The sequence below is a fragment of the Lycorma delicatula genome, chromosome 4 (assembly GCF_047948215.1).
Source record: "Lycorma delicatula isolate Av1 chromosome 4, ASM4794821v1, whole genome shotgun sequence".
In the NCBI taxonomy this organism is placed as follows: domain Eukaryota; kingdom Metazoa; phylum Arthropoda; class Insecta; order Hemiptera; family Fulgoridae; genus Lycorma; species Lycorma delicatula.
The window spans coordinates 157,712,902-157,728,262 of record NC_134458.1 but is presented as its reverse complement, the minus strand read 5'-3'; the positions used below and the strand labels follow the sequence as shown (position 1 = coordinate 157,728,262).

General features: G+C 33.2%; 1 protein-coding gene across 1 annotated transcript in view; it reads right to left on the bottom strand.

Annotated features, from left to right (window-relative positions):
- Nucleotides 1-15,361, bottom strand: part of LOC142324020 (multiple inositol polyphosphate phosphatase 1-like) — a 68,316-nt gene that overhangs the window by 49,513 nt on the left and 3,442 nt on the right. Inside the window, exons 2-3 of the mRNA XM_075364586.1 lie at nucleotides 8,259-8,393; nucleotides 3,416-3,588 (exon numbers count right to left, since the gene is read on the bottom strand). Of these exons, the coding sequence (XP_075220701.1) occupies nucleotides 3,416-3,588; nucleotides 8,259-8,393 (308 nt within the window). The remainder of the gene's footprint in view (nucleotides 1-3,415; nucleotides 3,589-8,258; nucleotides 8,394-15,361) is intronic.

Below are 15,361 nucleotides of genomic sequence, written 5' to 3'. Positions count from 1 at the left end.
GTAAAACGACTGGATTCACGTTTCATTTTCTCAGAAGAAAACAAAATGAATTTGCTTTTTACGCTTGAAGGAACATATTGACCCTCAACTGTTTTACGTGGTGAGCCAGTTAAACCATGCTTGTGGGTTAAATTTTTGGGATTGTGGTATGACTAACGACTAACGTGGGTAACACATATAATGCTGAAGGTAAAATGTCTAAAAATGCTAGTCATGCTGAGAATTCTATCTAATACTCATTGTGGAGCTATTTGAGTTTGCATATTGCACCTCTACCGAGCTCTGGACCGTTTCTGTTTAGACTATTGCTGCATGGCTTATTTGTCCGCATGGGCTATCGCTCTAAAGATGCTTGATGTAGGCCGTCATTCATTTATCCATCTTACCGCAGGAGCGTTTCGCTCAAGCCCTGTGGTAAGTCTACTAGTGGACAGTAGTAAGCCATCTCTTTGGAATAGATGAAACCAAATGATCCGCTCCTATGTAGCTAGCATTAAAGTGAAACCAAATCATTCCGTCTTTGATGCAGTGTTCTCTAACCAGCATTTTAATTGATATGAGGAACCAAGATCTACTGCTCTGCTAACCATCATAGCTCATTGCCTTTTCTTATTTCTAAATATACAATTACCTTCGGTAAATCGCTTGTGTTCTCGTCGCAAAGCTGTATGCGATCCCAGCTTCCAACATGTACTTATCTGTTCAGATTTCATTAGTGACTTGCAGGCAATTAGTGACTTGTACTTAGACACCCTGTTGTCTGTGATATACAAACTGTTATCTCTGAAATGATTCAGCATAACACAACTGTGAGCTTCTGCTGGATTCCTAGTAATAATGGAATTTTAGGCAGTAAACGTGCTGACAGTGCGGCAAAAGAGGCCTGTTTGCAACCTCTATTTCACTAATCGCGTTGTTTTGAACAATCCTGTCTGTTTTCTGAAGAGGCTGGTTTGTGATGAGTGGCAAATTGAATGGAATGCTACCATCAACAATAAACTTCATCCAGTTAAAAACACTGTGTCACTGTGGAGCTTCTTATGCAGGAATAACGGTTGAAAGTAAGTTATTATTTGCTGTTTGCAAATAGGATATACTAAACTTACTCATGAACATCCGACCTGTGCATCTGTCTATGATTGCTGTGATTGACAACTAACAGTAAATCACATCCTTGTGAACTGTGTCTGTTATGCGGCACTGCATTGGAAGTTTTAACTGGGGGCTAACATCGGAAATATCTTAGGCAACAATGTATCGATGTTATCTGATGACTAATGATATCTTAAGACCAAGCATCTGGATTCAAAAATTTAATTATTCATATCTTTTTTCATCTATTAGTCTTTTTTATCTATTTATGTCATGTGGTGTATGCCAGATGATAATTTTGTTCTTTTATGTTACATTTTTTACATAATATTTCATTGTAGTTTTATTTCGCTTTTTGCATACATCATAGAAATTTTCCATCTATCCTTTGCTTTTATATTACTGTTGTTTAGAATTTAAGTTAATTTTTTATATGTATTTGTTTCCTTTACAATTATTGTGTTCAATGACGACACTTCATCGTGCACATGGGATAAAACTAAATTTTTACATAACTGAGATTGTTATGTACATAATACCTTAAGCATAAAAAAATGAAAATATCTATGACCATTAAGACATAACTTAAAAGATATATAACATATATATAACTTAAAAGATCTTTCAGAAGATCCCATCATATATGAGGACTAAATTAATACAAACTCCAGAATAGAAGGTGGCAAACAACTACTACATCCTCCGCATTGTTTTGTATTTTCAAGTTTTCCATATTACTCATATTTGGATAGGTGTCAATGTTATAATTTAATATTTTATTCAGTGAAACTAATATGTTAAGGTATAAATAATTAAAAGATCTACCAATAATTGATTAGAATCAACTCTGTCTAAATTTAACTGCCACTGATCGCTTATAGATACTACTTGAATAGAAAGAATGAGCACTAATTAAAGTTGTATAAAAATTAAACCATCCCTCAGACAAAAGCAAATTGCATTAAAGAGATGAATTATGATTATTTTAGACTTCAGCTGATGATATTAAATATTTATTTTTTGCCAATTTTTAAGATATGTTATCATGTTGAGAAAAAAAAAAAATCTTTGAGTTTTCTGTAGCATACCTTGACCTTGATCCATTTTTATTAGAAAACCACTCGACCAATCGCATCCAGAGTTTTAGAAAGCTAGCCAATTCTACTGGTTGACCCTAGATAAACCAAACCAGACATGGGAGGGGAAAAACTAAAAAGCGTTAATGTATTCCATGTAGCAACAAGCAATACCATTTCGAATGTCATGCAGCGACCTGTGATGCAACTGACCTTGAACAAAGAGAGGCGAACAGCATAGGAGGGAGGAAGAACATGACCTATAGCTGTAAAGGAAATGCAGTTGAGATAAAGCCAACCATCAGTGCACATACACAAATTTCCCATTGATGAAGTTTGCCAGAATGTTCATCATCGAGGAATATTACGCGACAGAGCAGATTGATCAAATAAGTGCAAGAAATATTCTGTGAAGAGAAACACCTACCAAGTCATCCATACATGAGAGCTCATAAAGAAGTTTGAACTAACTGGATCTGTGCTTAACAAGCATCAATAACCACCTGTGAAAAGGACTGAGGTGCAAAAGGAAAATATTCGCCAGCAAACAACATTCCAGCAATTACTAAAGGACCTGAACCTGAAGCCATTCAAGATCGTGGCTTTACAAGAATTAAAGCCTACAGACCATGATAAACGTTATGGTATTGCATGTGATTACTGCAGGAAATCGAAAGTGGTTTATTCAATCCAAACTTCTATGTACTTCATGACGGACAAGGCATCGTTCCACCTCAGTGGCTACTTTAATTTACAAAATTGGTCTGTTGAAAACTCACGACAAATATTTTAGTTAATGCTGCATGATGTAAAGGTTGGAGTGTGGTGTGCTTGTCAGAGATGAGAATCACTGGACCCATTTTCTTCACAGACACAGTGAACTCAGCATGTTACATTGCCGAAATCTTTCCACCCTTCATAGAACAACTGACACCAGGCGAATGACGTTTCACGTATTACCATCAAGATGGCGCGACAGCATACACTTTCTTGGAACCAGTGCACTCAGTTTTTACAGGACAGGACAGGTCTAACAGGACTGTCTCGAAGGCTCAATGGCCTCCATGGTCGCCTGATCTATCCGGTTGTGATTTTTATTTGTCGGGCAACCTGAAGGGCAAGGTTTATCAGAACAGTACATGAAATCTTGACACATTGCAATAGAATATACACAATGCCATCATCAATATCCAATGGAATGAAATAGAAATACTAATGAATATTAAAAACATTTTATTTTATCATACTTGATAATGAATAGTTGAATAGATATCAGGCAGAAGCTCTGGAAATCTTTTTTGATAACGTTCAGCTAAATCAAACATTTCTTTCTTCCCATATTCAGTTAATAATTTTGGTTTTTTAGGTATTACCATTGACCAATCTTTAAACATATTTATTGTTTCTTCAGAAAGTTCACCTGTAAAATTGGCGAAAAAAGAATTAGTAAATTTCACATACTGGTAGTTATAGATTTACCTGAGTAAGAGTTGTTCCAATAGCTAAGAGTAAAAAGACAAATATTGACCAGCTAGTACATGAATAACTTTTATAAAGAACAAATATCACAATTATTATATACTGATGCTATTTACTTGTTATATTAGCTTAAGTTAGCGCTGACTTCCACTTCTAACAGGTGAGCAACTAAAAACCCAACCAAGCCACCTTGAACTGTAGTTACTTGAGTGTCATCTTCAACACTGCTACTAGCATCCTTTTAAGAAATGCATCAAATATTTATGAAAAATTTCCCAAATTCCAATACACAAAGAATTGGTTACAAAAATAGCACACAACAGGGTTGGTTTCAAATGCTAAATGAAATAGGTGACCTTCAGTAAGGACTTCAGAGGCCATAGCCAATATTCTAAGAATTTCTGCTAATCTGAAAAAACTTTTCAAAAGTTATCACAACAAAAAGGTACAAAATACACAGATTGTCATTAAGAATTCTTTATATTATAAATTTGAAACCATTAGTGTAATAATTGCAGGATAACTTAAAAGAGCAGACAAACTGAAATGTCTTAATTATTACGAATGGCTTCTCAAAAACATTGTCAATAGACGGATGCTGTATTGCCATTGCCAAAGCTGTATGTTATATCAGACAAGGCTGATTTCATTTATCTGGGCATGTTAATTTGCACAACACCAAGTATTGGATAATTGAAAATCCTAACCAGATGTTTGAGAGTCCACATCATGATGAGAAAATTGGTGAATGGTGAGCTGTTTTTGAGCCAATATCTTTTTGACCGGATCAAATCAGAAGTATACCATACAATTTTCAAAAAAAAATGTTATGCTCAGTTATCATATTGTGAAAAAAGTATGACTTCTTCCAACAGACAGAGCAACATTTAACACATCAAACGATTCACTAGCAAGCATTCATCTGGTTTTTACAGAAGAACAAACTGTCGGCACAGAATAGTGGCCCACATTTTCCAGATTTATCTAGCTGAAATTTTTCCTTTGAGGCTATTTAAATGATAGAGTTTATGAATCAAATCCTCACCTTGTTGATAGACTGAATGCAAACATTCAACAAGAAATTGATGATGGTATTGACAACAATGTTTCACATTAGATGATAACAATGATCACTCAAGTATAAAAGTGCACCACTGGGCAGGGCACTAACTTTAAACATCTTTTGTAAAAATATGATAAATATGTAAACTTTTCAAAAAGTAAATACAATATTTACTTTAATTTACATTTTCATTTCATTCATAAAACGATACATATCACAACTGTGTTGTTTTAAGCAGCTCACCATGAATAATTGATATTCAGTAAATCAATTTATCACTACATCAATTCAAAATCGACACCTGTATTAAATTAAGAACGATTGAAGAAAAAACTCAACTGCATGAATTCATCCATTTAACTGAAGTATCCTTTTATACTTGTATCTACAGATTCAATGAAAACCTTAATGGTAAGTGGTAAAAGTTCAAATTAATTTTGCGTATTTTTAAACTTTTATGGAATTATCATACCTTAAAATAAACACATAAATACTTGGTCAATAATTATTTAAATGCTGAAAGATTAATTTTAAAAAAGGAGAACAAATTATATATATATATATATATATATATTACCTCTATTAAATAGAGGCAAAGTATTAAAAAAAAAAATACTATAAATTCATATTAAACAATTAAAAGAGTTGATTTTTCTTCTGCATCTAATCATTAAGATTAACACATACTGCTGCATGTATTATAGAGTGTAGACATTACTCAATTAAACTGTTAACTTACTTTCTTTTTTATGCCCATGATATCCTCCGCTCTATTCTCTGATCGCCTTATTATTAGCTCAATCAGGTGGTAAAAAAAGTAGCACACACTCATGAAATATCAGCTGCTCCCTCTGGATACAATAACATGTGTGTGTGTGTGTGTGTTTTTTATGACTAACAATAAAATACACAACTGACAAACTATCTCCACAATGTTATTTATTACAGTCATACATGCATAATTAAATATTAGAACTAGATTTGACAACATTTCTCTCCATAAAACCTATTTTTTTAACATTTGCAAACAATATAGGAGAATTTAAGAGACCAGGACCCAGCTTGAGTCATGAGGCACTACATCCATTAGCCTTATTAAGCAGCAATCTGACAGGAAACCTGATTTTTCATACCTCTTGAAGGTCATTTTAACTTCTTTTATTATAATCTCTTTATAGGTACCTCCTATGCTGTGTAAAAATCTTACTTTATATTTCAATCATCTTTGAATATTACTGTAATGTAATTTCAGTCATTAGGTGTGTACCCACTAATACATATGCTAAGTGTCTTCCTGTATTAAGTAAGTTCTTCATGGATTTCTTTGAAGAGATCTACAATAGCCTCTCACCAGATCAAACTGGTTCCAGCATCCAAAGAATGAGTTCAATCTATACCCACATAATCAGATATGGAGAATGATCAAGGTTAAGTAAAAACACTGTGTGGTTAGAAAAGACAATTTATTCATGAAAGACTAAAGTAAAAGTTAACGAATACTATCTAATGCGCAGTTAAACAAGTGCAAATATCTATCTTGTTAATAATCCCTGAGGAGACCAGGGAATTTTTATCCACGTGGGAGCAGTATATATATATATATATATATATTTTTTTTTGGGGGTGAAAAAGGGAACAGTATATTACTGATCAACAATTATAAGTTACCAATTCTTAAATATATATCTAACAAGCATTTCATTCCCTGCTTGCCAGGAAAAGTGAGGAATAAAATAGTCTTCGTTTTTACTTTCCCGCCTAGAGCTACAGCAGAGCTATAGCTGTAGAAGATAAAGTATTGTAATCAGTCCAATTTGGGCATATGCGGTTTTCACCAGATCTTGACATTTTGACACCTAAGGAACCCAAAAAACCAGACGGAAATTTTCCAGATGTTTGTACGTACTTGTGCACGTTCACGGTTGGTGTCGCCATCTAAATCATCTTATATCTCCAGAACTACTGAACCGATTTTGACCAAACTTGGTCAGATTACTTCTATATATGGGGGGGGGGGCATTAATGTCATTAAATTTTTAAGTTAAAAGGTCAAGGGGGTGAGGTTATAGAGCAAGGTCACTCTCAATATCTCGAGATTTCGCCTAATTAAGGTCATATTTTTCTTAGCCAGATTTGTTAACAATTAAAAAATAATAATATTTACAAAACAAAATGTTTGAAAAATTGCACCCCCACCCCAAAAAATGCTTTAAACTAGTGGCTAAGTGATCATACTGCGTCAATAGTACCTCTTGTCACTAGAAGACGCGCTAGTGTAGCACTGACGTACAGCTGTTGTAGTCGCTTGCTACGTTGTGACGTCAAAGGTAAGTGGTAGAATTAAATAAACGAATAATATTTAAAGTGTAAAAAACTAACTTGTCTGGCTAGGTCTCAAACTCAATCGCCAGTTGACTCAGTACCTGATGCTTTAAGCCTTACGGCTACACCTGCTGTAGACCACACAAGCAAATTTTTTCTATATAAGTTGTAAAATGACATTAGTTTAGTTAGTGCGGACCATTGCCACTACTACCACCAAACCTGTGCGAATTAAATACGGTATGCATGCGCGCTTTAGTTAGAATCACTAAATTAAATAAACGAAAAAATATTATATTTATATAGAATGATAAATACTTTAAATTAAGTTGTGTGCAAGCTGTGCATTAGAAACAACACAGCTACACTACTTTCCCGGAAAGCAGTTTCAGCCGCGTGACAGAAAAGTCCTACAACTGTGTGGTCAGCTTTTTTTTGTTCATACTAATCCAAATATATAGTTGCAAATCACCATATTTAATTTTTTATAACTAACAATTAGGTATGGTTCCATGGTAATAAACTAAAACTAAGAATATCTAAAACTGGCTGAATTAGTAGCAAAGACTGTGGAAAAGTAATAACAAAAATCTGTTCAATAACTTTCATTAAAGTATTTGTTGTGATCAGTAATAAGAAATGTGGTTACATATTTTTAAAAAACAACAACTTTTTAAACAAGTGAAAAAACGCTTCTAAAAATCTTTACAAATCTTTTAAGCAGCTCATTCATCACTGTTGTTAATGATATACAGAATCTTGAAGTAAAATCTGCTTTGGTATATGATTGAAAAGAATATTTGATTCAAATTGTATTTTAATAAATTGTCTTTTCATATTAAATTTATAAATTTTAAAAGTTAAAGGTATGAAGACTGCATGCTTTTTGAGTAAGCATTCATTCTGCCTAGTGTAATAATTTAGTTAAATAATTGCTATTTTATTATTATACACCTGAATTGCAGTGATTTGTTAGTGTAAAATAAATATATCCTACAAAATAAATTCTTATTTTCTGACAATGCTGCAAATATGAATCAGTTGTATATTACTATAATATAATTTCAATCATTAGGTGCGTACCCACTAATATATATGCTAAATATCTTCCTACATTAAGCTCTTCATGGAATTGTAAACTGACATTTTCCAATTAATTTAGCAGCATTTTTATTGTTCAGTTTTACTGATTAAACTTTGAAAAAATTAATATTTAAAATTCTAACCTTTTCCAATCATATGATTATATAATATATGATGTCTTATAGCTGGCAATACTGTTCTCATGAAATTTATATTCGATTTACTAGGAGTTCTTGAGCCATGCCGAATAAGTAACCATATTTTAACAGGAATGCAACCTAAAATTGTTATTTGATAAAACATTAATATAATATAATTAAGGCATTTTAATACCTAAAATATTGTTTGAAATAAATATACATATACTCATACATACATTGTGTGTTATTTATGATCAAGAGATGAAAAACAAAAGAATGAATTAAAATAATTCTTTTTACTTTAGTTTTCAATAACAAACGTTCTTTAAATTTTTTTATGCTACAAATTTTTTTGTTTGAAGATTATGACTTTGGACATTTGCATGTTTTTAACAAAGAAGATATGGTTGACCTACTTCTGGAGAGAAGTTTTTTTTAATTTTAATTACAAAGCATAGGAGGTACGTATAAAGAGATTACAATACAAGAAGTTAAAATGACTTTCAAGAGGTATGAAAAATAAAGCACTACGCTCAGGAGGTTTGAACTTCTAAGGTTTACATAAAGCCAAGTTGTAGAATAAGTGACATGTTTGTTAAATGAGTTTCAACATGATCATTACCAACAGAATAGAAGGAGGGTACCCTTGTTGCACAAGAAATGGAATATATTAAACTGTTTCCATTTTCAACTTGACTAGGTAACTGTGTAGATAAATCTTTCTTAGATTAAAAAGAGAATAATGAAAGTAAAGTTTCAAAGTTATTTTTAAGAAGGAAAGTTTTTTGTTAACAATTAATTCCATAATCAATGTTTGGCAAATAAAATGCTGCAAAAGAAAAAAGTAACCTTTATTCTATCTTGACTTAAAAAGTCATACGACTTTCAGTGATCAGATTTTGGGACATATTGAACAGTACACTAACAAATTCAGTCAAAATGTTTTATTATGGCACTACCAGCAGAATAAATATTGATAAAAAATGTCAGTCTTTGTTAATAAAGATTTACAGTGAAGATGTTTGATCTCTTCCAATCTGTTTGATTTACATTCTGAAGTCCTCAAGGAGTGAACACAAAAATGAAACTGCCTGAGTTGAAATAGTTGCCTGCGAGTTAAAACATATAATAAATATACTCATACTCTTTTATCTGATGATGACCAGGTTTCGCTAGCAAAGAATGAAAAAATGACACAGTCTACATGGCAAGGGGTTTCCAAAACTTAGCTATGGAAGCAAAGGAAAAAAGAACAATTGAGAGGAACTTAAAAAGACTAAACAGTGGATTGTAGAGTGCAGGAAATGGCCTATGATGCTGTTAACATTTGTGTATAAGATACAAGGTAAGAAAAAAATGGATGAGGTGAAATATAAAAAATTTCGGACCATTGAACTAATTATTTTTTAGGTTTTTTAAAATTAAAAAAATAACCAAAAGCATTTATTTTGTGAAATTAAATATTTATTAAAAGAAAAATCAGAATGCACAAAAATTTTGATTCATTCAGTTGCAATCACAATTAAAAGTAAACTACTTTCTGATCTAATTGCATTAAAATTTTCCATCTCTTTTATTAAGAATACAAGTACTTCATGAACCTCTATGTTTGCCTTTATTTCTGCCAATATTTTGGTAGCAAGAACCAATTTATTTAATAACTTTATAATATAAAAATGATTTTAAAAAACTGTTTTAGATAAAATTTGAAAAAATACATCAATATAACTTTTAAAAAATATTTTATACATAAGCAGCCAATTAAAAAAAAAAGTTTCAGATTTAATTTGAAAAAAAAAATAAATAATTTTGTAAATATATTTTTTACATAAGTTGCCAATCAATGGTACAAACATTCTTCTTAAAGAAAAAGCATGTACCCTAACAATTGAGGTTTAATTATTTTTTTAAAGAATACATCTAAAATCACAACTGCAGTTATTATGAGTAACAAACAAAAAAAAAAAAATCTAAGTTTTGTATTGAAATAAAATACTTATTTCTTATAATGTAATGCAGTATAATATTCCATATATATATATATGTACAGACACACACACATACACATGAGTATATTTCAATTTTATTTATTTCAGCAACTACAGGCTAATTACCCAAATTGCAATTACAAATAAGTGATAAATTTTGTGCTGTATGAAAAATAGCATACCTGACCAGGATTTGGATGGAAGGCAGATATGCTACCACACTGCTGTAGAGGTCAGCATATATAAATGTTAAACTTGTTAAATATTTACTGAATATCGCTATTAAATATTTAAAATATAATTTCTATCCAAAATTCATTATTTCTTGGTGACTCTTTAAAAAAAATCAGATCAAATCTAAAGAAATAAACATGAGCGGGCAAATCCAAAGGGTGGCAGCCACTTCCCTTCCAAGATAGAAAACGGTTTTTTAAAAATATAAGAAAAAATACTTAAATAACAAATTTTTGAAAAATTTTTAATTAAACAACTTTTTAAAGAAACTAATTACAAAACAAACATAGCCACACCATCTGTAAATGATTTAAGAACTACAGTTCCATACCGGTACCATCTTAACTTTTTGGTTTTTTTTAGCCTCAGAGACTATTGTTAGGTATTGCTCCAGAGAATGAGATGAAATGATGACAATTTTGTATTGTGTGAAAATGCCATGCCTGACTGAGATTCGAACCCAGTACCTCCAGATGAAATGCCGAGAACACTACTACTCGTGCCACAGAGACCGCCAGCACCATCTTACTTGCGGCAACAAGAGTTTTCTCGAATAGTTCATCACTGTCTCATTTCACCACACGATCAGAATACCAAGTATACAATTTATAATATACAAATATGTAAGTATATAAGGGCGCACGCATCTTTGTTACTTTCTCACTACTGTGTAAATAGTGTATAGTTTTTTATGACTGTAAATTTGTTTTCACGTGCCAGCCACATGCCATCCATTTTATTATAACAAATGGATATTAGAACATTTTTTGGTAAATAGCCTAATGTTACGTTTATGCTTTTATTTAACTTACAATGAATGTACCGTAAATTTACGTAAGCGCTGCTATTGCTTTAAAAGCATGTAAATTAAAATTTCTTATTCTTAATATTTTTGTTGGTTATCTTAATATGCTTGCAAGTGTTATGCCACTAGGGATTCTTTTGGAGAGTTCAGCACCTGACTTCAATATGTTAGGAAGTGTTTGTGTAGGCTCCGTAAATACTTATTTCATTTGCAGAATTATTATTATATAAAAGTTTTGTTTTTGTTTTATCCTGAACAACGGACAGTGCTCGTGGCTGAGTATAGGGACCGAAGGTCCTACTATTTTAATACAGTTCATACTGCTAAGAAAAATTCATGGCATTCCTTTGTGAATGAGTAAGGGAACAAGAATCCATGGGGATGGTGTATAGGGTTTTAGGACATAAACTAAGTTCTTCTGTCCACTCTCTCAAATCGGCATGGAGTAATTTCAGATAAAACTGAAATTCTACACAGACTTTTAGATGACTTACTGTCTGATGACAACGAAGATAGGGAGACCTCATAATATCTGTGGGTTCAACGAGGGGTTCCCTTGTTCCATGGAAATGCAGCATCCTTGGAGGTTACTGAGGTGCATCAGGCCATTTGTGATTTGGGTACGGGCAAGGCCACTGACTTTGATGACATAACGGTGCAGTTCCTCGTTCACTCCTTTGGGATGTGTGTAAGACCATCACATGAATTTTTAATAGATTGTTTGGGGGATACTTCCCAGTGTGTTGGAAGAGGAGAATTGTAAAATTATTGTTTAAGGGTGGTGGCAAAGATCCCACTATTGCTTTATCTTGTAGACCTGACATTGTTGCCGGTTAAGGTGTAAGAAAAGATGCTGTATCTTCGCATAAATGAGAGGTTGACTTTGCATGGTCTTTTGATGGAAAACCAGTACAGGTATTGAGTACTATTTCTTTCAGTTCTGCAGATTATGTCATGGGTATTTTCCTGGACAATTCTGGAGCTTTTAACAATCTATGGAGCCCTCTGCCATTTATTAATTACATAAACAAGGGTGTAGTGTGAGTGAATTGCAGGTATTGCAAAGCTACTTCAGAGACCAAAATGTGCTGCTCCGCGAGGTTGGCAAGATGCTGTCCAAGGGACGTCTCCAGGACAGCTTGTTGGGTTCTTTGTTGTGGGTGGTGGAGTTTGATTCTCTTCTGTGGCTGAGGTTGCCCAGCAGATGTAGCATCGTGGCTTATGCTGACGATGGGCTCCTGCTGGTTGAAGGATGGTCGCGGTAGAAATTGAACTCCAAGCCACCCAGGCTTGCAGGACACTTGAGCTGAGGGGTCATCAATATAAGACGTTTAGCTTGGAGAACATGATGATGCTCCTCAAAGGATGTTTGTTGTTGAGTCAGTGTATTGATCTTAGGCTAGCGTATAAAATATGTTCAAGTTCAAAAGTACCTCAGAATGTTTCTTGATGAGAAATTTAAATGCAAGAGGCACCTTCAATACATCGCGGTTATTGTTAACGGTGATGGGAAACTAATGTACAATTTCACAGAAGGCAATCTTAGTTATTGCAGGCGTGAAATCATTTGATTTGATTGTGTTAAGGTTGGATTATGCCTACTATGTACTGTACAAATGCTCTAAGTATGAGTTAATGCGCATGGAAACCATTTGTTGGCTCAATATTATCGAGTCGGCATTGGATCTCCGTGTAAATTGGAGGGACTAGGCCGAGTGGGCAATTGTGGAAAACTTTACAGTCTATTTAGCAAAAGAGAGAATTGTTGAAGGAATTTAGGACCCTGCTTGGGTTTTCCTTTCTTGTATTCTTGTTGTTGTTTTGATTTAAGGTTTATGATTTTGTTTTTATGGTGGGTTGACATTGCTTGCTGGACTCAACTTTACCCATTTTGGGTAAGTAGTTCAGTTCTTTTGATGTAATTTAGTCCATTCAGTCTTAAGACTTGGTTGTTGTGTTTTATGAGTTCTTTATAGATAGTAGTACACTGATGGTTATGTCACTTGTGGCTTTCGCATCGATGGAATCCTGGGTGAGGCAGACTGAAATATGTCAAATGTCAAGGTTTTAATAAATAAGATGCCATTTAAGAAATAAGATGATCTCCAGTAAAGCCCATATGGGCTATGTGTGGAGGGAGTGGTAATGTGTGTCTTCCACTACAGGGTTAGGATTCTTTCAGATCTTTCAAGATAAAATAGAATTTCGTATTTAAGTTTATAATTTTTGTTAAATTCTTTTAAATAATCAATAATTTTTATGAATAATTAAAGGTAATTCAAAACGTGGCCTAATTACTAATACTGATCTTGGCAATTGCTCGGTTTTTATATCAGTACAAGCGGCTTGTTTCTAATTTATCTTAAATTCGTCAGTAAAGAAAGGAAAATATTTAACTACCTTGGGAAAAATTTATGATTATGATATGGATATATGGAAATATCCATTTTGGGATCACAGAATCCAAAAAAGTGGTTTTTAAAAAATGTCTGCATGTCTGATAAACTTTCTAGTGATGATTCTTCCATAAGTTTTTAATGTAAAAATGACAAGAATCATATTTTTAAATTAAGTTCAACTAGTACAGTCATATACCACATAAAACTCAACTTTGACAGAAATTTCAGTTAGAACCTTCTTTGTCAAATTAATGCAGCAAGATGCTGACTGTGTACAAAGAACTGTTTGGTCAAATTAAATTTTTTTTTTTAATAAATTTAAAACAAAAAAAAATACCGGCAGGAACGATGAGGATGAGGACAAGAAAGTGCAACCACCCTCTACAACAATTAGACTGCGAGGCCTTTTACGGTTCAAACCAATCTGAAACACAGTGAAAGTAAAGACAACGGTTGTCATGAAGATGATATTGGAAAATTTGTTGGTTTGGCGAGGTTGTTAAAAAAAAACGTCTGGGTACCTTTGAAATTCGTTCTTTCTAAAGAATATCGTGTGTTGTTTCCACTGTCAACCAGAACAATGAGAGGTGGTTGGAGTTCTTTTTCCTTCAGACACTTCACTAATCACAAGTATATATATGATTAGCAAGGCACTTGTACAGCCCCAGGGACATAAGATTGCAATGGAATCTGCAAAATTGTTCTTGGAGGGTGTTCCAGCGGACACCCAATTTCACCAGTCTTCACAAAAATTAATAGAAAACACAAAAAGTACTGTCCTCAATCGTTTTTCTGCGTCATTTTTTTCGGCACACATGATTTATCTCTCAAAAGCAGAAATGTGGATGAAGGCGTACTTATTGACTTATGCAATTTTCGCATTTAAGCACGCAATTCACAATTAAGACAATTTTGAGCACAGGCCGAAAAACATGTCATACCGATCACCTATCATCCAAAATTAAATAATTGATCTATGTAGTGCTACAATCACAGAACATATCGTCACAAGGGTTAAAAAAGCTTGCCTTTGCAGCATTTTGGCTGATGAAACTGCGGATACTTCTTACAAAGAACAGCTGTCTATTGGTTACATTTCTTTGATGAAAAGGCCAATGAGATCAAGAAGAATTTTTAGGCTTTGTAGAGCTTGAAGGATGTAATGCCATGATATTGCCAAAGCCATTGAAGATTTTGTGACAAACATAAAAATAGACCCTGATAAGTGTGTGGGGTTAGGCTTCGACAGATGTTCCACCACGTTTGTGGAAGAAGGTGTGCTGGCGATCTGGAGACATAAGTACAAAAAAGCCTTCTACTTCCATTGCTCTTCTCACAAGTTTAACCTTGTTGTGAACAACTTAAATGTTATCCCACAAATTCAAAAGTGCATTGAAACTGTCAAGGAGATAACACATATTTTTGTGAATACATTTTAGGATACAAGCTTACTGCTAGAATTACAAAATTTCTGAGACTAGGTGGTCAGAGAAGTACAAGGGCATCTGTCTGTTTTTTTAAGGATTACTTCATTGATATTGTTAATGCATTAGCGACAGATAAAGAGGGAAATGCAGCAATACGAAAAAATACTTCCCAAATGCTTGCAGATCTTCATTTATTGTCAGTAGCATTAATTGCAAGTATTCCAATATAATGGAATCATATAGAAATATACAG